We start from the raw sequence: 24,747 nt of genomic DNA on the forward strand, positions 1-24,747 counted from the left end.
GAGCTGCAGCTTACATTCCAACTCGTGAGCTCTGTGAATGAATCTCGAAGGGCAGACATGTAAGTAATTAGAAAGATTAATCCAAATGGATGCACAAAACGCTTAACATCACACATGAAATGTGGTGATGCTTAACAAATGATAATCATAATGTGTATTGACATTGGATGCTCATCTGTAAAACTCAAGTGGGAACTAAAGACAGTAACTGGGCTACAGATTCGGCTCTCCAGGTAGAGTCCTTGCTACAGAGCCTGACTAAAAGCATCAGATCTTCAGGACCTATGGGATGGAGAAGAGAACTGACATCCACAGCTACCCTCTGCCCATGAGAGCACTGTGGCACATACACACAATAAATGTGATTAAAAAAAAAAGCTAAGAAAGGAAGGAATTCCCTGACTTTAGAAAATCCAGTCCCAATCCCAAGATAATTATTTTAAATCTTGTAAAACTCTTTCTATAATAATTTCATAGGCATTTATATATTTACGAACACTACAAATTGGCTTAACTCAAAATTAAGTTTTTAGTCTTCAAACAATTTAGAGTCATTTATTACTATCACACATTATTTACAAGGTCCAGTTTTCAAAATCTACCAAATTTTGAAACTATGAACCACAGATAATACAAAACATGGAGAGGGAAAAAGGAAATATAGACAATAAAGTAGATAAAAAAACAAATCAACAAAAGCAGACTCCAGCCAGATATTGCATTGTAGAGATTATGAATGCAAGCAACTGTGACAATATGATACTAATGATCGAATAAATAAGAACTTGAAAGAAAGGAAAAAAAGGAAAGAATAGGACTGAAAATGATTATCAGTAAGTAGCTGGACGTGCTAGAGAGACGATGGCTGAGTGGTTAAGAGAAGATTATTCTTGCAAAAGACTTGAGTGTGATTACCAGCACACCAGGCTGCTCACAACTGCCTAAAACTCCACCTCCAGGGGATCCGACACCTTCTAAGTACCTCATACACAGATATAATATACACTTTCTCGCAAAACTAAATTTAAAAAAAAATATTTTTAATTAGCTGGAGTGCCTGGTGTAGTGGCACACACTACCAGTACTCAGGAGGCCAAGGCAGGCAGATCTCTGTGAGTTTGAAGCCAGCCTGAGCTACACAGTGAGACCTGTCTCAAAACCAACCCTCCCCGATAAAATAAATAAAAATAGCTTAAATCTATTTTTTTAAAAAAAATTAGCTGAAGCAAGGATGGGGTTGGGGAGATCAGGGAAGAGTAGAGAGCAGGTTCAACAAAACTAAGGATACATGAAAAGCCTTACGGCAAATCACTACTTTGAAGATAATTTAAAACTATAAAGCCAAGGGAATTTCAATGGATGTCTGCTGCATGGGTGGACAATGGCACTTCCAGAAGACATGGGTTTGGGTCATGCATGGTGACTGGTCATGGAGGCCCCCAGAACCACACAGACCCTCATTACACCACTGCTCTCCTTTGTCCACCATAACTACATGGCAAGAACACATGCTGGAGACACCACCCACTTTGGTTGCAGGACATGAAGAAATCAATCTGGAGAGTTGCAAACGCCAAGAATGGCTTTGCATAGTAAATGGAATAGAACAGCTCTGAACTATAGCTTACTTTTCCTGGTTTGGTCTGACAGAATGATTGAATGCTTTTGTACAAAAATCAGAGCCTTAAAAACAAGGATTTGGTGAGATTGTAAAATGGTGGGCCACTTTGGCAAAACAGTTTGGTGGTTGGTCAAAATGCAAAACATTGTTACTCTGTTACTCAACAATTCTACCCTTAGGAATATATCCTCAAACTACTGAAAATGTGCAACTATGAAACATGTACATGAAGGTTTACAGCAGTGTGTTGCTAATAGTAAAAAAGTTAAAACAACTCAAATAGCTATCAAATACTCGAGAGAAATAAAATGTGGCTTATTCATACAATAGAATATTATTAAGACATAAAAATGAATGAGAAACTGACAGATTAAATGACTTTGGTGAACCTTCATAATTTCATTTGTAGATCTTTCCATTTCTAATTTATAAATACATTTGGGGTTATAAATTATAAATGTACTACCTCCTGTCAACATTGTATACTTCTATTTGATGATTTCTGTGTCAAACATTATATGGAAATGTTTCCAAGTATTTTCTGTATTAACTGTGAATGAATAGAACAAAATAAATTGCCTATGATGGAAAAAAAAAAAAAAAGAAAAAAGAAAATAAAAAAGAAATCAATCTGGAACTGACTAGAAAACTTCCTCACTTTGTGTTATCTTTCACAGTGCTGGCAGGCATTATGCAGACTACTGGGAGAGGAAAGATATCAATGGTCTTACCCAGTACTGGTCCCTGCATAGCACAATACTGATCTTCCAGGCAAGACATGTGACATTCCCACTGGGACAACAGTAGTAATGTTATGGGGTAGCCAAATAGTAACGTTAATGCTATGGATGCAATCATCTACTTTCCAGATTTGAAGCCTGTTCCACAGAAGGCCATATGTGACTGGTATTATAAACCTGGTCAAATTATGGTGGGGTATTATTATTGCTGTTTGCTAAACTGTCAAACTGTCTTCTAAATATTTACATTTACAGCCATGGATTTTTTACAGCTCTTGACCTTGGTCAGGGAGACTTCTCTTTGCAGTGTGCGGCTGTTAATACAAAGCTGGTTAAAGATTGACTGTGTGTGCCCAGCCATAAATGGGACAATCCACAAAAACAAGCCACCCTCCCACCACGCAGGGCTGAGTACAGGGGGGAAGAGTAACTGGGAGCAATGTAAGAGCTGAAGGATGTGGGAGTGCAGTGAAATGCTGTCTCTGGACGGGACACGGTAACTGCAGTAGGTAACTGCAGTAATGACCTTCCCGGTAGCTGTGACGACCTACACCAGAACCCCTAAGATCAAGCCAGTCAAATTCAAGCATGGCTAAAGAAGGGGTTCCTGAGGCCCCACCCTAGCTAAGGCATTAGTAGCAGCTGATGACTACTGGAAGGTGTGGCCACTGGTAGGTTACCCCCACCTCCATGCACATATGCACGGCACTAACTGGACTTTGGAGTATTTGGGAAGGACATGAACTTGGGAAGAGATGTGTTCAAGGGGGGCTGAGGGGGCACTGGGTGTGAATGTGATCAAAATACATTGTATACATTCTAAAATTCTCAAAGAATAAATACCAAATATTACGTTAAAAATCCTCTGGCTGGGCTCCAAGGCGGTTTCTAAGATATGGAAGAACTCAGTGAAATTGATGGTCCATCAGTAGAGTTTTTCCTGCCCACGGACTAGAGAATAAGAGACAAAGACTTCGCAATGCTGCCTGACAGAACTCTGCCTGAGGGCCGGTGCAATGGCTCAGCAGGGAAAGGCTCTTGCCGCCTGCCAGGCCTGGGGACATGAGTTCAACCCCAGGACCTAGCTAGACCAGATGTCAGAGAACTGACCCTATTAGTGGTCATCTAATCTCCATACGTACACTGTTACACCGCAAACAGATAAATGTAGTGAGTCTTTTAAATAAAGGGGAACAAAGTTGAGTGTGTGAAGAAATAATGACTCCTCCTCCAAAAAATCTGAGGAAAACCATTTACAAATTCCCAAGTTTCAGTGACCGTCCAGCAGAACACGGGGAGAATGACTCCTCTGTGAATCACAATGACACTACCGAAAACCAGCAATGGACAGAAAAGACTGACTACAAACAGGAAACACGCATGAAGAGGAGCAGCAAGTCATTGCTGCACTGCACAGTACATCCAAATGCTGAGGATTTCATTAAAATCCCCCAAACTGAAACTTTTAGCTACAACAAAACTCTCCCTGAAAAAAGAAAGAGAAACAGAAAACTTATATTCAGTGAGTTTGAGACTAGCCTGGGCTATGTAAGATCCTGTCTCAAAAAGTAAAATAAAATAACAACAACAAAAACCCCTACAATTACTGATGTAAGGAAAACCATAATTTCTGTTGATCATAACATGACTCTGAGGGGAAGGGGAACAACCTTACCTGTGATGTGCTATCTGCCACTTTCTTATTAACAGAAGAATCTACTGTTTTGTTTGTCTGGTTTTCTGAAAATTAAAAAAAAAAAAAGGAAATTTAACACATGTATAATATGTAAAAAGTCAGACTGCAACTATTTTTCTGTCAGCATGTTACAGATGGTTTCTCTCACAGATCAGAAGGCAACTTCACATTATAAATTTTAAAGCTTTATATACTCATTACCCAGCAACTTAAACTATCCTGAAGAATACCTGAGAAATGTAATTTAACATTTGTACAACATGAATGTTCCAAGATGAGAATAGTTAAGTGAAACACCCTTCTTTAACAAGATGTGGAAATCTTTGGGGGAAAATTTTAGATCAAAAATGTTCATAATAAATTCATTACAGAAGGTTACGATAACCATGAGAAACATATCGGTTCAAGTACAGACTACTTTTCTTTTGTGTGCTTTGTGCAGGTGTGCATGCTCATTCATGGCTAAGTCTGGAGGCCAGAGGGTCACATCAGCTGTCTCCCTCATCTCCTACCACCTTAGCCTTTCAGTGAACCTGGAGTTAGTTCATGGATTGTCAGGCTGGTTGGACAAGGAGCTCCAGGAATCTGCCTTCATCTGTCCTCCTATGCTGGGCTTAGATTCTGCAACCAGGCCAGGCCCTGAACTGGGGTTCTCACACTTGAGCAGTAGGCAGTTCAATGAGTCATGTACCCACCCAGATGACTTTCCTGTATCATGGGAAAGTTTCCGTGGGAAAATTGTTATATACATGAAAACAGAAAAGCAAGTGTTCCTGCCCATTTTCTAATAGACAGAAGATAAATTATAAGATTTTATAAAATATCTTTTACAACCATTGAAGTGATTCACTTTCATTCTTTGATTATAATTAGTTGCATTATCAATAGTGTTCTTATGTCAAAACATCCCATCCTCTTTCTAGAGGTAACTTCTTGGTCAAAATATGGTATTCTTGTTCTTTTCAAAACCTCATACACAGAGAAGGCCATTTATACTTAAAAACTGATAAAACTATACCCTACATATAGAATTCTACATTTAAAGAATCAATTAAGATAAACACCCAGCCGAGCGGTGGTGGCGCACGCCTTTAATCCCAGCACTCGGGAGGCAGAGGCAGGCGGATCTCTGTGAGTTCGAGGCCAGCCTGGGCTACCAAGTGAGTTCCAGGAAAGGCACAAAGCTACACAGAGAAACCCTATCTCAAAAAAACAAAACAAAACAAAACAAAAACAAAAAAACAAACAAACAAAAAAAAAGATAAACACCCACATATTAAAATCCAAGGGCAGGAAACTAAAAAGCAAGCCTTCATGATTTTTTTTTCCAACCTTGCTTCAATTTTATTTCTGGAAAAGTAACATATTAATATAAACTTACTTTAAAAAATATTTTTAAATTGGCAGGATGTAGTGGTGCATGCCTTTAATTCTAGCACTTGGGAAGCAGAAGCAGGCAGAGCTCTGTGAGACAGAGGAAGTTCTAGGCCTTCAGACTCTACATAGCAAGTTCTAGGCCTGACAGAACTACATAAGACCCTCTCTTAAAAACAATAAAAATATATAAATACTAAATATACCTACACACACACACACACACACACACACACACACACATTTCCTGAAAGACTTTTACCATAAAATTAGTTCTAGGTTACTTGTCTTAAATGCTAAAGAATTAATATACACAAGCACTATTACCAAAACATCACTTTGTTTTTTTAATTACACACTAAATGTATGTTGTAGCATGAATCTTAAAAGGTCTTATTAAATAAAAACAGAGCCAGAGCCAGGTATTGGGGTAAACACTGTAAGATCAGAGAAACAGAACAAGCCACATCCAACCTAACCTTGCCTACTTCTTAGCTGATCTTGTTTCCTCAAACTGGAAGCCTCTGAGTCCTCATCCGAATGGATATCAGCTGAACTGCTGCTAAAAGCCTAAAAACTTAAAGACTTTAGTTCCTGGTCCTCTGCCTTTTATACCTTTCTGCTTCCTGCCATCACTTCCTGGCATGAGTCACCATGCCTGGCTGTTTCCAGTGCGGCTTTGAACTCTGGATGGATCTCCGCCTCCAGAATGCTAGGATTAAAGGCATGTGCGCCACCATTTTCTGGCCTCTATGTCTATCTAGTGGCTGTTCTATTCTCTGACCCAGATAAGTTTACTAGGGTACACAATATATTGGGGGACACAATATCACCACATTTCCCTTTTTTGTCTAAATAATAAAAGAAGCTTATAACTAATATAAGATATATACAATATATAGTCAAGAATTACATTAACAATGTCTAGTCCATTAACATTTGACAGATTCAGGCAAAAAACACCATTATATAAATTAACAATGTCCAGTCCATTAACATTTAACAAATTCAGACAAAAAATTTCATTATTTATCCTGTAAAAATCTAATCCAATATAAAATATTTAAAACAAGTAATTCCTTTTTAAAAGTAGATTCAATGATCTACCTTTTTATTGTATCCATATTCTTTTTTCTTTTCTGAGTAGATTTAAAAATCTACCTTTTATCTTACCATTTCTATATCTTTTTTCTTTTTAGAGTAGATTCACTAATCTACCCTTTTATCTTTTTTTATTTTTTTTATCTATATCTTTTTTTCAGGGTATATTCAATGATACTTCATGTCTATAGTATGTACTTATGTGTATTTATATATGTGCATATATATGTGTATGTGTTTGTATGTTTGTATATGCTGTTTTGTTATCCAGAATGATTCTATTCTTAGCATAATTGTCTCAGGGTAAGGTAATTATTCACAAAACTGTAACAATCTAGATTTTCAATATGCCCTGTCCTTTTCATTTTTACAGGCTAAAAATTCCTTCAAATTTTTGTTTGTTTTTTGTTTTGTTTTCTCAAGTCAGGTTTTCTCCGTGTAACAGCCCTGGCTGCCCTGTTCTGGAACTCACTCTGTAGACCAGGCTGGCCTCGAACTTACAGAGATCTGTCTGCCTCTGCCTCCCGAGTGCTGGGATTAAAAGTATGCGACACCACTGTTTTATGCAGCATTTTTAATGCAGCATTTTTCAGTCTCAGTCCATATTCCCCATTCTACTACCTACCTGAGCTACTTCTCAAAATAGGAAGTTAGAAACTATCCATCAATCAACAAAATTAACCAAGATGTGAAATCAAAATATCGCTTAAAATCTTTCTATCATGTAGGATACACATTTATTTTGTTACCTGCTTGATGGATTATGTTATCTAATACCAGCTGGTCATTTTTAACAAACCTTTCTATTTCTACGTGTGTGTGTGTGTGTGTGTGTGTGTGTGTGTGTGTGTGTGTGTGTGTGTCTGTATGTCTGTCTGTCTTGAATGCCAGTATGTTTACCACAAGTAAGCAGGTGCCTCTGAAGGCTGTAAGAGGGTGTCAATCTTCTGGAGCTGGAATTACAGGCAGCTGTTAATTTTGTAATGTGGATGCTGGAAACTGAACCCAGGTCCTCTGCAAGAGCAGCAAGTGCTCTTAACTGCTGAGCCATCTCTCTACTGCAGTTTTACTGCAGTCCTCAAGGTCCTTTCCAGGTACAGACTGGTAGTGTTCTATTGTAGGTCTGGATAACTGTATGAGTAGAGATAGGAGGCAAAAAGCACGCAAAAACTCAAAGGAAATTATGGGTGAAGGAGTAACTCCTTGGTGTTATTAAAGAATCTAGTCTTCCCATATTTTGGAATGAAAGATGTTTAATAAATCCTATACAACTACCTAACTCCCTTACAAATCAACCACCCCTTAATATCTATCTCACTAAATGAGACTAACATTTAATGTTTTACAAGGCCCAACCAGGAGCTGGAGAGATGGCTCAATGGTTAAGAGCACAGGAAACTATTCCTGCAGAGGACCTGCATATCTCAAGCTCCAACACCCTTATCACCCAGCTCACAATGAACTAACTCCAGTTCTAAGCATACAGACACCTGCTCTCCTCCTCATACACAGACATACACATTTAAAAGTAAAGTCCAAACCATTTTTAAATTTAGAATTTCTTTTAGAATTAATCTTTGTTTTAAAAAAAACTGATTGATTTTATGTATGGAGGTGTTGTGTATGCCTGAGCACCATGTGCATACCTTGGTACCCAAGGAGTCCAGAGGAGGGCACTAGATCCCCTGGGACCGGAGTTAAAGGATTGTGAGCTGTCTTCTGGATGCTGGGAATCAAACCTGGGTCCTCTGGAAGAGCAGCCAGTCTTTAACTGCTGAGACGTCTTTCTCTGTAGCCCTTGCTAACAAATCTTACATTAACAAATTATCAAGATGTTATCAAATTAGACTTGTTTTTTCTCGTCTGCACCTTCCTCATGCTTCCATCTCTCATCTAATGAACTGCTCCTGCCACATCTCATCATCTGGTCACCCTAATTTCAATCCAACCGTTTTCCACACTGCAGTCAATATTCATAGTTGCCATATTCCTCCACACACAAAAGAATTATGTAATGTTACATTTCCCCCATTTCCTGTTCTCTAGCTCATACCTTTCAAGGACTCTCATCCACTTTTACATCTTATCAAACAGCCTACTTTAATATTTATTACATTTATAACTACTTATTTAATGGCAAGACTACATATCTAATCTATAGTTAGTGAGAAAAGGACTATCTTAAATGTCCTTTTCTATCTTAAATGTTTCTATGTGCCACAGGACATTAGAATATTACACGCACCAATTATTTCTTGAAGGAATTATATATAATTTGAGCCCTAAAGGGTAGTACTTCATTATAAACAAGAACTATTTACTTAAAAGTCCATTAAGGATATAATGAACTATAACAAATATGTACAAATATAATTAATTATATAGCACATATTTTATCAAGTAAATATATGTGTATAAATATAAGACATGGCAAGTTTTAGTTATATGACCTAGTAATTTATAACAATATGGGTATATAATTTAACACCAATTTTCATATACAGCAAAATATGCCATTTGATTCCAGCTTAAATTATGGGTATCATCTATGGCATCTCTGAAATTAGGCCTGTTCAAAGAATATGGGTTTTTTTTGTTGTTGTTTTTTGTCATGTTTTTTTAAGACAGGGTTTCACTGTGTGGCCTTGGCTGCCCTAGAGCTCTCTCTGTAGACCAGGCTGGACTTGAACTCAGAGATCCCCGTGTTTTCCTCCCACGTGCTGGGATTAAAGGCATGCACCACCAGTTTCTGGTGATAAATGGTTTTTAATCATCTCTTGCAATAAACTTCTAAAATTAGATACTTAACATGTATTTACTCAATTGTTCTGGTCCACCCAATCAATCATAAAAACTATAATGCTTGCTACGAAACCTGTTTACCCCATTTTTCCAATAATGCTAGAAAGAGCTTAATCACTGAAAGGCCATTAACGTGTTTTTGTTTCTGTTAATAAGCAAACCAACTTACCGCTTCTTGGGGTGGCAGAGCTATTTTGTTCTGCAGAAGATGAAGTGCTAAAAGCAGATATTGGGATTTTCATCTGTATTGGGCCTCGACTGTTTGATGAGCTATAGAGTCCAGATGGGCCCACTGTGGGTAAAGAAGTCCTTGTGGCTTGCACAATAGAGTGTGCAGTTGGAACGGCTTGTACAGCAAGTGTGGTCCCCAAGGGTGCAGCAGTGGTGGAAGAGTTCCTCTGAACACCAGGACTGGGCACTGACGGAGTGTTTGGTTTGGTGGGGTTTGGCATGGGTGGCAAGGGTACTGGGTTTTTGGTAAGTCCACTCACTGTTGGTGGGCTTTGCACAGATAGGAATTCAACGCTGCCAGATGGTTGATTCGTCATTATAGTCCCTGGATGGCTTTGTAGGAGCTGAGGCTGAGAGCTTACGGCAACAGGAACATGCAGAATCACTGGCAAGGGCTGCAGCGAGATTGTAGGCTGAGGGTTTCCACTAGGCACCTGAGTAGTGGCAACTACTGTGGCTGTGCTGGGAGCAGGAAGAAGAGATGCTGCCGGCAGAGAACCTGAGGTGGCTGAAGTCTGCAGTTTAGGCTGACTACTGACAATTGCCGGAGGAGTGACGAGACTGGCTGAAGACACTACAGAGAAAAACACAAGTCTCAGTCTAGATAGCCACCTTAATTTATCAGCTAAAACTAAGTCTCACAAGTTCAATATATTATATACAGAAAAGCTACCACAAAAAAAAAATTTCCAGGTTAAGTTTGAAGACACTGAAATGTTTACAAGCACTTTTATGTGTACACTTGGTGTCTTTACAAAATGCCACATGATTTGATGTTAATATGTAAGATTGCTATCTCAGTATCAAAACAGATCTTGAAAATTACAACATTCACTTCAGAGGAACTGGAAAAACAATTAAAAAATACTGAAAACTAAGTAAAAATATGCAGGTATTTTTTAAACCTCATTCTATTCAACACAAGCAAGAAATGTGGAAAGAACTGCCCATCAGTGAGTGAAGCTGATTGCTGTGGGATATCATTTTGTATGTTGTGAATATGTGTTGCTCTGATTGGTTGATAAATAAAATGCTTATTGGCCAGTAGCCAGGCAGGAAGTATAGGCTAGGCAAACAGACATGGAGAATTCTGGGAAGAGGAAGGCTGAGTCAGGAGTCGCCAGCCAGACACAGAGGAAGCAAGATGACAAGGCAGAACTGAGAAAAGGTACCAAGCCACGTGACTAAACATAGATAAGAATTATGGGTTAATTTAAGTGTAAGAGCTAGTCAGTAATGAGCCTGAGCTAATGGCCAGGCAGGTATAATATAAGCCTCTGAGTGATTATTTTATAAGCAGGCCACGGGGCTGCAGGGGCTGCAGGGGCTTGGCGGGACCTGCAGAAAACATCCAGCTACAGCTGATGGCTATATTTTACCACTGGAACCAGAGGAAACCTGATAGTCTTACTGAGTTCCTTGGGAAAGAACTCACTCTGGATAAAGGATCCCTTCAAGAAGAGCATATAAATACTACTGATAGAGAGGAAAGCACTGAGTGGAAAAAAAAAAAAGAGATGAATTAATAAATAGAACACATACCAAAGAGAGAAAAGACTAAGTGCTGACCACAGAGATTTACAGTAACTTACGACTCAACAACTTAGGTTTAGTCTCATTGGAACAGGTTTAAAATATATTCAATTGACTACTCAGATATCTAGTCTTTCCAAAATCATAGGTACACCAGAGCAGTAATTCTCAGTAAGTGCAGAGGGATACCTATAGTTTCCTGGGAACCTTGCACGGAGTTTACAACGTCATGGTTATTTTCATAATAGTAATGAGACATTTGAATTTTATGCTATGTGGACAAAAGGTGAATGCCTGTTGGCTTAGTTCAGCAGCTCTATATCTGTAGAAATTATATTCTAAGAGTCCCAGTGATGCATAAGGCAGAGAATAGAGAACCTTACACACACATCTTTTCCAAGTAGCCATGTAACCTTTAACAACATGGGTATGTTTTGAGAAATGTGTCATTACATAATTCCAATGCTGTATGATCACAAGACTGTATAAATCTAGCTGGGATATATCCATCATTCTCAATGGGTCAAGAGACAGTAACTTCCAGGAAAGGCGCAAAGCTACACAGAGAAACCCTGTCTCGAAAAACCAAAAAAAAAAAAGAAAAAAAAAAAAGAAAAAAAAAAAAAGAGACAGTAACTATGAAATATATGCAGCTACTACAAGTATAAAATGGCACATGAGTTTACAGTAAACTATTGGTAATAGTAATAAAGCAGTAAATAGTTGTCATTAGGTATCCTACACAATTCTATTTACTACAGTCTGTATAGCTCACAATGCTGGATCTCTGTTCCCATGAACATAACACACTTGAGAATAACATGATGAGCTACAATAGTAAAACAGCTATGGCCTCAGCAGCTGATAAGAATTTCTCAACTCCATTATGATCTCACAGATAACCATTTTAAATGCATTCACAACTCATTGAAATGTCATTATGTGGCACATGATTGTACACCTATCCCTACAGTAAAGTTTAATTTGGAAATTAGGCATAGTTAAAAAATAATGCCTAATAATAAAATGATTATCACAATAAAAGATATGAATTATTAATTGAATGTTCCATGTAATATTTGTAGTGGTAACAAACAATGGAAATGAGACTGTGATAAGGAGAAAACTACAAAATCCAAGGCAGTACAGAGGTACCAGATACTCCTGTAACACTAAGCCTTCAACTAACAAATGCTTATTATAGTATTTTAAAAAAGTAAATTTTACTTTAAAATGTCCATAAAGAAGTAATAAAAACTACCATTTCTATCCTATCCCTATTATGTCCTATCCCCCAGCAAAATCATCTGCTACCCTTGAATTATGATCTAGCTGCCACAACCAGTCGAGTTCTGGAATTACAGGCCTGCACAAGACTCAGTTTGTTGAAAGAGGGACTTAGAAAAACAGTGAGAAAAGCATATGATTTCTGGCTCTGCTCTGCATTAGCTCCACAGAAACCACCATCAGAGGGGAGCCTCCAGCTACCTGGCCCGTTCCCATCTGTCTGGGTGAGGCTACATTTCTTTCCTAGATGAAGTCAGCAGACTGGAAGAGATCAAAAGCAGGTACAGAGCTAGAATCCAGCCAGCATTAGCTGCTTACCATCTTAACCAGGATTTTAAAGAAACGTGAAAGAGGTAGCACGTCCCTGTTTTCACTGGTACTGTGTATGTCCACGGATGCTCACATGTGGACATGAACGTGGAGATCAGAGGACAGCTCCAGGGCCGTTCCTCTGGTGGCATTCACCTTTCTCTTTAGAGTTTCTATCTGGTCGCTGGCACTAGCTTCACACACACCCTTCTGCATCTTGGTGACAGCCACTCTCCACCTCCTTTTTTACCCTTTTCTGGGACACTGGGGTCTCTTCCTGGCCTGGAGCTCACCATGGAGGCTGGCTGGCCAGAGCCTGTTCCCTCTCTAGCACTGGGACAGCCAAGCGTGGTGGCTGCCTTTGTTTGTTTGTTTAGTGGAGGTTCTGGATATGAGATTCAGATCTCTACCATTTCACTGATTATTTGTTAAAAATACAGTTGTTTTCTATTTTAAAAAAGTTTTTGTGTGCATATTACAAGATTATTGTAATTTATTTCTGTGGGGTTTTTGTTTACTCAAGACAAGGGCCCTGGCTGTCTCAGAACTGACTATGTAGACCAGGCTGGCCTTGAACAAGATCCACCTGTCTCTGGGCTTATTATTAATTTTAAGTGAACAAAAGACCTTAACTTTTTATTTTAAATCAATTGATAGTATCAATTAGTTTAACTCAAAAATTCTCTAGAGTTCTTAGTAATTTCATGAGACTGTAAAGGGCCCTACAGATTTAAAAAAAAAAAAAAAAAAAAAAGGCTGAGAAGTACTACACTGGGAATTTCAATGTCTATCTTTTCATGCATACTTATATTTTATCCTGAAATTTTTTTGAAATATTCATATTTATACCAAAGTGTCCTGTTTTCTAACCCATTCTAACCACAAAAGAGAACCAAATAATTTAGGGCCCAAGAAAATGTATTTTTGGTATTTAAAAAAAAAAAAAAGTTACCTGTATTCACAGGAGTTTGAAAGGATGGTGGTGGACCCTCGCTAACATTTCTTTTGGACTCCAGCATCTGTCGCACTGTGCCTGCATTTCTATGAAACAGATACATGTACAGTCAATGGCGATGCCACCCTAGGGGGAACCCACCAAAGCACAGGAAAAACAGTGGTCCATGGTGGGCAAGGGTAAGATCTGAGGTTTGCACCCATTGCCTGAAGCCACAGTGGATTCCCAGACTTCGGCCATGTCAGATAACACTGCAGCAGAGTTCCTGTCTGCAGTCCACTGTCAGAAGGACCTAAGTAAAGGCACCTTCTCATCACTGACCCAACCAGTTCTCAACTGCTAAGAACTATTAATGACATGTTCTTAAAGAAATAGGTAGGGTTTGGGGGAGGGGTGACCCCTAGATTTAATCCTCAACACTGCAAAAGCAAAGAAAAAAGTCTTAACAAAAGAAAACATTGTAATAAATTAGCAAAAACAATACATAATATAAAGGGAAAGTAGAAAAGTAGCTATGACTTGATGCATTTACCGCTACACAGACAGGTATTTACAATTTCATGCCAAGACTAAGCAGAACCTTGCTTTCTAAGTAAACACAATGCACAGACTGTGGTTGTACCTGTAGGTCACATTGTTATTGCTGCTGACATCACTGGCAGGCTTTCCTGGTGATATAGGTGGGTTTGGAGGGCTCTGAAAAAGGGGAAATAACAAAGTAAGAAATAAAACCCAATATATAGGAATTATTAATTTAAAAAAAACATTCAAGTACTTTCTCAATATTTGATCTATTATTTAACTAATAAAATAGAAAAACACTGCAGGATCAGCTTATCAATAGTTTGTCTTTTCCTATTTTCTTATGGAGTTTTTCTTCATAAACCTCAACTTTTTCATACTGTCAATCTCCAGATGGTAACTTGGTCATTTTTTTTTTTTTCAGATGGTGTTCCCTCTATCTTAGTAGCTAGCTAGTTCTACACAATTTACTTCTCTTTAGGAGCTGGCAATTTTCTGAATATTTCTCAGAATACTCTGTAGGGCTCTGTCCTGTGTGGTGCTGGGATGCAATCCAGTACTTCCCATGCTAGGTGAGCACACTACCAACCAAGCCTAGCCTTTAAAAACAGAATTTAAAAGACAGAAAACATAGTTTCAAGAATTCTGCAACCTCAAATAGATGAAGAGAAATGCTGACACTTAAGAATACTGAAGAGAATAATTAGTCTAAAGGTTCAGCTCAAAAACCTACACAAATATGTGGAAGAGCGCAAATTTCACAGTTATGATAAAGGAAATGTTAGTTAAAATTACACAGGTAACTGAATAGTGGTTTGAATAAGAATTGCCCCCACTGGCTCGTAGATTTGAATGTCTGGTTAACAGGGAATGGCACCATTAGGAGGCGTGACCTTTGGAGGAAGTGTGTCACTGGGGGTGGGCTTTGAGGGTTCAGGTGCTCACGCCAGGACTAGTGGCCCACTTTCTCTTCCTGCTGCCTGCCAATCCATATGGAGGACTCTCAGCTACCTCTCCAGCACCATGTCTGCCTGTGTGCCACCATGCTCCCCACCATGATAATAACGGAATCTCTGAAACTGTAAGACAGCCCCAATTAGAAACCCTAACTAAGACAGAAGTTGGTACCAGGGACTGGGGGATTGTTGTTGTATAGGCCTGGCCATGTTTCTTGTTGGCAGAGTGTGGACTTTGGAACTTTAAATTGGAAAAGCAGTAGCACTTGAAGTGGGGGCTTAATGGGCCATCCTAGTAGAAAGGTGAAGGACAGTGGTGCTGAGAGCAATACGGATTATGAAGGCTGGGCTCAAGAAGTTTCAGAGATGAGTAAAACTAATTAGTAAATGGCCTACAAATCATTATTTTGTGATAACTCAGCAACGAATGTGGCTGCTTTTTGCCCTTGTCCAAAAAATGTGCTTGAGGTTGAACTGAAGATTTTGGACTAATGGCACTAGCAGAGATTTCAAAACAGCTTAGGCTTGACTATGTTGCATGGTTATTAGTGAACAGTCTTACGCAGATCTATAATGAAGAGAAGAAGGCTGAGTAAGAAAAAGCACAAAATGTGCAGTCTGAGGAGAAAGGGGACACCAGAAAGTATAATTGAGTTAAGTCTTATGCTCAGAGATAAACAGATTTTAAAAAAAAAAAAAAAGCTTGATACTAGATGGAATAAAGAGAGTGAAAACCTCGGGGCAAGATCCCACCCAGCTAAACTTCCAACTTGTGAAAAGGAATTAAAGAAAAGCTTAGGATTGGGTGTGGTGATACATGCCCCTATCCTCTGCACTCAGGAGGTAGAGGCAGGCAGATCTCTGAGTTTGAGGCTAGCTTGATCTACAAAGCAAGTTTCAGGACATCCAAACTTATTCAGGAAGAAAACAATCGAAACCAGAAAGCTGGTGGAAATATATTTGAATAACATGTTCCAGCCCCAGCAAGCGGCAGAACTTGGCAGCTTTGGCCACATAATTCTGGCTTTAGAGTCAAGGATATAAGGAAGAGGTTGTAGAATCTCCCTCTGCACCTAAGGAAAGCCACTGAGGCCAGGGATGTAGCATGGGTGTCCCTGCATAGAGGAGGCCCAGAGAGGACAGTGCACGAAGCTGTGAAGGTAAAGCCTGGATTGCCTTGAAGACCCCAAGACGTTAGAGATGGCCAGTCATGGGATAATTGCTAAGGAGAACTACAACAGGGAGTGGAACCAGCCTGAAAGAAAGAAGTATGTGCAGTCAACAAAGCTGAAAGGAGTTGGAGATCTGAAGAGCATTTTGATATCAGACATGGAGATGCAGAGTCTAGAGTTTGCCCATCTGGTTTTTAGTCCAGCTTTGGCCCAGTATTTTATTACTATGTTCCCTTTTATTCCCTTTTGGAATGGTAATGTATATCTTATGCCATTGTTTGTTGGAAGTATGTAATCTGGTTTTTTATTTTTATTTTATAGAGGGTTACACTTAAGAGATTGCTTTGAGTTTCAGAAGAGACTTTGAACTTTGGACATTTGAACAGTATTGGGACTGTTATGGACTATGGGGACTTTTGAAGTTGGACTGAATGTATTGCATTATGATATGGCTATAAGCCTATTGGGGACAAAGAATGGAAAGTGGTAATTTGAATAAGAATGTCCCCCATAGGCTCAAAGATTTGAATGCTTGAGCACCAGGAAGTAGCACTATTAGGAAAAGTGGCCTTTTTGGAGGAAGTATATCACTGAGGGTGTGCTTCGAGGTTTTAAAATGCTCAAGCCAGGCCCAGTGTCATTCTCTCTTCCTGCTACCTCCCATCTGAATGTAGAAATCTCAGATACCTCTACAGCACCATGTCTGCCAGTGTGCCGCCATGCTTCCTACCATGATGATAATAGACTAAACCTCTAAACTGAAAGCCAGCCCCAATTAAATGTTTTCTATTCTAAGAGTTGCCATGGTCATGGAATCACTTCACAAAAGTAAAACACTAAGACAATGAACATGGCTAGAACAGAAATGCTTACTTCTTGTCTTTTCTTAAGATCGTCTTTGGCTGCTCCAAAACGTTTGGTCAATCTGGCTATCTTGGCCTAGAAAACAAACAAAGTCAAGTGGTGTAACTCCTTTAAAGTCTGCTATACACAAGAGAAATCTAAAGACAACAGGCTCTTCAGAGGAAAGACAAGCTGATTATAAAATACATATTTGGAAAACACAGAAAATTACAGGAAACCCACTGTAGTCCCTGAAATAATTGCCAGGTGTAAATACTAATAGACCAGTTTGCCTTTACCCACAACTAGGTGAGTTCACTTTCTAGCAGAATATTTTGGAATATGTAAGGTTTTATTTGTAGTTATTTTTCAAAATGGTGATAATTAAATTTAACTTTCCTACTGAAACATACAGGCATGTAGGCATACATGCAAGTCCTAAGAGATCCCTTGACAAACCACTTGGATATCTATGTACTGTAGAGACTCATTTGTACATGCACTTTTCTACTAGAGCAGTGTTCTCAACCTTCCTCACACTGCAACCCCTTAATACAGTTCCTCATATTGTGGTGACCCCAACCATAAAATTATTTTGTTGCTACTTCATAACTGTAATTTTGCTACGGTCATGAATTGTAATGTAAATACCTGATATGCAGGATATTATATGTGACCCCCGACAGGGTCATGGCCCACAGGCTGAGAACTGCTGTACTAGATAGAGGCTGATTATATAAATGTTTTTTTCTACTGGATAAGGTGAATGTTTTCCAGTGCATTGATATAGTCATACAAGGCTATAATTGATGGCTTGATAACTTTTTATTTCTTGAGGGTCATTCACAGAAGTGGAATTCTAAGTGACTAAATGTTTTTCAGAAAGGCTTTACTGGCTCTACAGCAGGTGAGATGAGGATTTATAAATTACCCTTTGAAAGCAAGAGGAGCTCAGAAGGCAAACAACCCTTTCAGGTCTAACCTGTTTGGAATTCACAGAGAAAACAGTTCAATGACATTTTGCCTTCTAAAGCAAGTGAACTGCCAACTGACAAGCTCAGGGAAAACACACCAGAGCATTCTTAAACTCTCTTCAACTGGTCTTCTGCTTGCTTTTGTTATGTTCTGTATTCCTTTGTGTGTCTCTCTCTCTCTTGCTCAGCTCAGGCATTCTGTCTCTGTGTCTGTCTTTTATGTGTGTGTGTGTGTGTGTGTGTGTGTGTGTGTGTGTGTGTGTGTGTGCATGCGTGCATGCTTAACACTCACTGCAGCTTCTCATTCCTTCACAGCATGTTTTTCCTGTCTTTCATAATTTGCTTCTCCTGTGCCGTCCTTTTCCTATTCCCTTTTCTATTCTAATTAACTATGATTTCATTTTTAAGTCCTGAGTTTATCATATGTGTCCTGGGTTTTTGCTCTTCTACCCTACGTAGGAAAACAGATGTTGTTTGTAATTATTACTACATTTAAGGATGTTGTGCAAGACGGCTCAGCACTTGCGAGCCCCTGACCCACATACCAGAAAGGGAGTCTACCTTTGCAAGCTGTCTTGATTCCACATGTGTACCATGTATGTACATACACACATACATACATACATACATACATATATACATACACACACAAACTAAATAACAGTAATAAAAATTTAAACATCTAGGTTTTTTTTTTAATATCAATTGTTACTGTGGTATATTCTCTCTCCTGAGTGGTAGAAGAGACTGAGACCGCAAGAGAAAGCAGCCAGCTAAAACATGAAGCCAGAAGTATCAATCAACAGATATATACATTAAGATATAGAAACACAGACATGTGAGAGTTCTCCACAAGTTAATGACCCTTTAATAACTGAACCCAAAGATAACAAAGTGATTGAAATGCCAAAGAATTCAAAAATGTAATTTTAAAAAGAACTATCACTTCAATGAAAAAAATTAAGTTAAATGAAGCAAAGCAACTTAGGTATTTAGATAACAAATTCAAATTTAACACAGAGATATTCTGGAGAATAATAAAAAATTAATGGAAATATTAGAAATTAAAAGGCGGGGCTGGAGAGATGGCTCAGAGGTTAAGAGCACTGCTTGTTCTTCCAAAGGTCCTGAGTTCAATTCCCAGCAACCACATGGTGGCTCACAACCATCTGTAATGAGATCTGGTGCCCTCTTCTGACTTGCAGGGATATGTGCAGACAGAACACTGTATACATAATACATAATTAGATCTTTAAAAAGAAGAAGAAGAAATTAAAAGGCCAATAAAAAAATTTAAAACTCAGTGGGATGCATTACCCAAAGACTTATCAATCAGAAGAAAGAATATCAGTGACTGAAAACAAGGTAAGGAATTCTTATATTCATACAGCAATAAAGGAAAATAATAAGAATAATGAACCATAACCACAACTTTCAGCAACTCTGATCAAGAGTCCAATTTAATAATCCCTGAGGTAGAAGGGGCTAAGACGCAAACTAAAAGCATAGAAAAATCTATTCAATCACATTATAGCAGAAAATTTCCAATTTAGAAAATGACGTTTGGGCTGGAGAGATGGTTTAGCAGTTAAGAGCACTCACTGGCTGCTCTTCTAGAGGTCCTGAGTTCAATTCCCAACAACCACATGGTGGCTCTGTACATTACAACCATCTGTAATGAGATCTGGTGCCCTCTTCTGGTCTGCAGGCATACATGCAGACAGAATACTGTATGTATAATAAATAAATCTTTAAAAAGAAAAAGAAAAGAAAAACGTTCAAGTGTAGGAGGTATTAGAAAACCCTAATCAGACATGACTAGAAAGAAACTCTTCATGTCGCATTATAGTTAAAATGAATTATCAAGAGTACTCAGCAAAGAATGCTGATAGCTACAAAAGTAAAGGGCCATCTTACAAAGGCAAATTCATTATAATTTTATTACCTCATAAAACCTAAAAGTCAGGAGAGCACGGAATGATATATTTCATGTAAATCACTACCAAATAGTTTACAATATTCAGAAAAGTTATCCTCTAAATTCTAATGTGGGGAGGGGGGGAGTCATCCTAAGATGAACAAACACTAAATCAAACCATGACCACTTAAGTCAAAATTAGAAAAAAATTAGAGAATCCTACATAAAGAAGAAAGTCTCAATCATAAAAGCTTAGGGAAAAATGGGTTCCATGATAATGTATGAACTAACAGAATTAGGAAATAATAAAACAAATTCAATATAGTGACCCAGCAAACTTCTAAGGTGAGTAAGGGAGAAAGAAAAAAAAAAGTACTCAAATCAACTGAGGAGTTGGGGCCATGGAAGAAGACAGAATTCCAGGAATGAGCATAAAGTTCTTAGTAGTAAATGTAAATCATCTTCACTCTCCAGTTCAAAGATGCATAGATTAAAACAGGAAAAAAAAAATCCAACTGATTACTGCCTGCAAGAAACACATCACACTGACAAAGATATAAAGTTAATGTGAAAGAATGGAAAATGATATTCCAAGCAAATGATAACTGAACCAAGGTGGAGTTTACATACATATTTGATAAAGCAGAACTTAAGCCAAAATTAGAATAAAGAAGTTCATTATAATACTAATAAAAAGGAAAATGATTATACATCCATTTTCATTCTCAACGCAGAATTATTGGGGAATATATTACACATTTTGTTTGAGGAACTCCACTGATTGAATAAAGAAGCATTTCGGCGGGGAGTGGGAGCAACTGAGGATGTAGCTCAGTTGGTAGAGTGTTTGCCTAGCATGAACAACGCCCTGCGTTTGACCCCTAACACCACAAAATCTAGGTGTGATGGTGTATACTTATAATCCTAACAGTAAGTGGAGGCAGGAAACCAGAAGCCCAAGATCATCCTCAATTATATATACAAAAAAGTACTTACCTTTAATATGGATTAGTAAACTAACATCTTTAAAAAAAATTATGTGTATAAATGTTTCCACCAGCATGTATACACATGCACCATATGTGTAATGTGTCTTGTGCTCAAGGAGGGCAGTAAAAGCTATTAGATCCCCACTGGAGTTGCAGACATTTGTGAGTCACTATGTGAGTGCTGAGGCCTGAACCTGGGTCCTCTGCAATAGCAGCCACTGCTCTTAACCACTGAGTCATCTCTCCAGCACTATTTAACATCACTAAAACATAATGGCCACAGAGAGAGTAGACTGATAGAAAAATAATCCTTCACAAATATTTTGCATCTATGATATGCTATATACTGACCTTTCTTCAGTGACAAACAAAAACTTCTTTTAAGTACCAATTTAGGTAATTTCTGCGTCTCTGATGTGGGCTAAATTATGCCAAAGCTCATTTTATAAAGTCGACAACCCTAGTATACAAGTGTCACTGTGAAAATAATCAATTAATATTAAGTCTATTGGACTGAGGTGGTTCCCTCCTAGTCTAATTTATATAACTGGTACCTTCAAATACAGAGAAATTTGAACACAAAATACACACAAAGAAAATGCCATGTGAAGATAAAGCCAGGAATGGAAATGATGCCTCTTCAGAGCTGTCAGCAACCATCTGAAGAGATGTGGTGTATATTCTTCCTCACAGCACTACAACTCAGAAAGAACTATCTGCTAGCACCTTCACTTTGGGTTTCTATTCTCCAACTGTGAAGTAATACATTTCAGTTGGTAAAGCATCTAGCTATGTATGGTTCTGTTTTTACAGCAGCCCCAAAAGAACTAATAACAGACACCTTTGACTTCTTACATAGAATGTAAATGCATTTTGTAGTCAGCTTAAAATACATCAAAATGATAATATATAATCAGAAAATAAATTATAAAATGAAACATGGAGAATAAAGTTAACATTAGTGTACAAACCTGTAGCTCAGTAAGAACTGCTTTATGCCTTTTGTTGCATTCTATCTTCTCCACGCGTGTTTTCAATTCTGCCAAAGTCTTATCAAACACAGCACACTGTAGAGCACACAATTTTTCTTCTAGTAACCACTGTATGACCTAAGGGGGGAAAATTCCTTTGTTACAAAAAGGCAACTCAGCAAACAAAAATAGTAAATATTAAGAACTAGTAACAATAATATAAACTTATTTATGAATAAAACAAGGTTAACTAATTTAAAGAATAAAATCCCAAACTCAATGCCACCTACTGACATTCACTACTATGTCAAAACAGAAGTCCACGCTAAGGATAACATTTCCAGAGTGGAATTCTGAAAATTATTTGAAGATTTTTGATATTGTCTCCTCATCTTCCTTATTATGCTGAACCAACTTTAACAAAATTTGTTAAAAAGAACAGTTTCAGCCAGGCGGTAGTGGCGCACGCCTTTAATCCCAGCACTTGGAAGGCAAAGGCAGTCGGATCTCTGTGAGTTTGAGGCCAACCTGGGCTACCAAGTGAGTTCCAGGAAAGGCGCAAAGCTACACAGAGAAACCCTGTCTCAAAAAACCAAAAAAAAAAAAAACAGTTTCAAAATTTTTCTAATCTATTAAAGACTGGCAATGCAGTAAAAATGTCATTGGAGTATCAAAATTGATAAAATATTTCTAAGTGTTTATTCAACTATTGCCTCATCTGAACCACAACAAACAGGACCCTGGCATATCCATATGCCAAACCTGAGAAACCTGTTCTAGAGATGGAACTCCTCAACCCCCAGGCATTCATAACCTTTCCCAATTTGAACAGTGCCGGATGCAATGCTACCTCATTATGCACAAGAAAGAGAAACTGGGCAGTAATCACATTTTTTATTACTTCATTATTAATTTCCTTTTTAAAGAAAGCATAGATATTTGTACTATTTGTCCTTGTATCTCCATGACTAAGACCCTGAAAAACAAAAGCAGACTTGGTGACTCACACCTGTAATCAATCACCTGGAAGTTGTGGCAGGAGGACACCTGCAAGATTAAAGCCAACCTGGGCTACAGCCTAAACTATTATGAAATAATATCTCATGGAGGGAGGGGCACCGGAGTTTCATGTCTCTCTATAAAAGTTACTCTGAACACATGTTGATGTGGTGCACATGCATGAGCAGGTACATGTGATCATATGTGTGCCGATGGACTCCAGAGGTCAACATAAAGTGTTTTCCATGATCACTCTGCACCTTGTTTTGAGACAGGGTTGAGCTCGAGTTCACCAACTACCTAGACTGGCTGGTCATTGAAACCCAGGAGTCTCCTTCCTGCCTCAGCTTCCCAGTGTACTAGCCAGAATTACAGGCGTACACCACCACATGTGGCTTTTCATGAGTGGGGTGGGTGAGAACTCAGATTCTTGTGCTTGCATAGTATTTACCCTCTGAGAGGTCTTCCCTTTCTCATACTTTGAAAAATATGTGTAACATTAATTATTTTCAATATTTGTATGCTAGCATAGCAGATATAGAGGAAAATTTCAAAAAAATCTTTACTCTGAACATTCCCTTTTCCTAGTGTATCTAAAGCGTTGTCTCTACCATTCTTTATATTAACACTAAAAAGGTTTAGAATATACCAACTTATAACATATTAAGATTATTATAGAGATTAAAGTCTATAAATATTTAAAACAAATAAAGCTTGTTTCTTCTGCACTGTAAAATAATGTTCAATATAGGAAGAAAAAAACTCAAGAACTATTCAGTTTTACTATAATAACAAATAGAGAAATATTACATCTCCCTTTCATTTAAATAATCACTACTGTGTTTTAAAATAAAAATACTGTGGCCAAATAGATTCAGAGGAATTTAAAAGTGAAGTTAACAAAATAAATAAATAAATAAATAAATAAATAAATAAATAAATAAATAAATAAATAAATAAAAATCAGACTTCATAGCTTGTCATTGTCTTCAAGTTCTGACTGGCTATGTAGACATAGAAGGGATCACGCTAGAAATCTCGAAGCCTGCAGACAGTGATCATCTGGCACACTGAACTGTAGTGTCCAGCACCTTTTGAAGCTTCTGGTTAACGTCTCCTTTGGCTGTAATCTTGACCTGGAACTCTGCCTCATATTCTTCTTCCATGTAGCGCCGGCGTTTGGACTGCACACTGTCCATGTCTTCTGATTTAGAACGTTTCCGTCTGGAAACCTCATCTGACAAAACAACAAGAAAACCCCCACCCTGATCAGCCCGGTGTTTTAGTTACAGGACCCAACACACAATGTCAGCAGATGCAGCTCTCAGTCGGTCACTGTGTAACTGCGCTTAAGATGGAAGAGCTCAGCAGGCATCCAATGCTCAGCTGTAAAGCTGAGATCATATTCAGTATGCCAAAGAGAACCTCCAAGCTGCTCAGCAATGTGCACTGAAAACATGGCGCATTCTTTCCTTGAAATTCTCACATTAAGATAGAGAATGCTCTACAGCTTTGTCACGCAGATGACAGGACTCTCCCATAATCTTCCCTCTACTGAATTTCATAGCACATATGAGTATCTTAACAACATATAATGGCCATCCTATGCCACAGACTTCTACTATCTATGTATATTCTGAATTGCTTAACTCTTCTTCCTCTGTGAAAACAGGTGCATGGCAGTCATACTGACTGAGCTGCCCCTAATCATTCAACCCTGAACAGTGAGTGACTCTAACAGATACTCTTAACAT

The 24,747-nt window shown here is 38.3% G+C and overlaps 1 protein-coding gene across 4 annotated transcripts in view; it reads right to left on the reverse strand.

The window, feature by feature from the left end:
* Nucleotides 1-24,747, reverse strand: part of LOC114695021 (activating transcription factor 7 interacting protein) — an 88,829-nt gene that overhangs the window by 17,623 nt on the left and 46,459 nt on the right. For all 4 annotated transcript variants that reach the window (XM_028872163.2, XM_028872161.2, XM_037204049.1 and 1 more), the window contains exons 4-10: nt 24,085-24,230; nt 21,995-22,132; nt 17,173-17,238; nt 14,272-14,345; nt 13,647-13,735; nt 9,504-10,139; nt 4,037-4,101 (exon numbers count right to left, since the gene is read on the reverse strand). In XM_028872163.2, coding sequence (XP_028727996.1) covers nt 4,037-4,101; nt 9,504-10,139; nt 13,647-13,735; nt 14,272-14,345; nt 17,173-17,238; nt 21,995-22,132; nt 24,085-24,230 — 1,214 coding nt within the window. The remainder of the gene's footprint in view (nt 1-4,036; nt 4,102-9,503; nt 10,140-13,646; nt 13,736-14,271; nt 14,346-17,172; nt 17,239-21,994; nt 22,133-24,084; nt 24,231-24,747) is intronic.

This window comes from Peromyscus leucopus, chromosome 3, assembly GCF_004664715.2.
Source record: "Peromyscus leucopus breed LL Stock chromosome 3, UCI_PerLeu_2.1, whole genome shotgun sequence".
In the NCBI taxonomy this organism is placed as follows: domain Eukaryota; kingdom Metazoa; phylum Chordata; class Mammalia; order Rodentia; family Cricetidae; genus Peromyscus; species Peromyscus leucopus.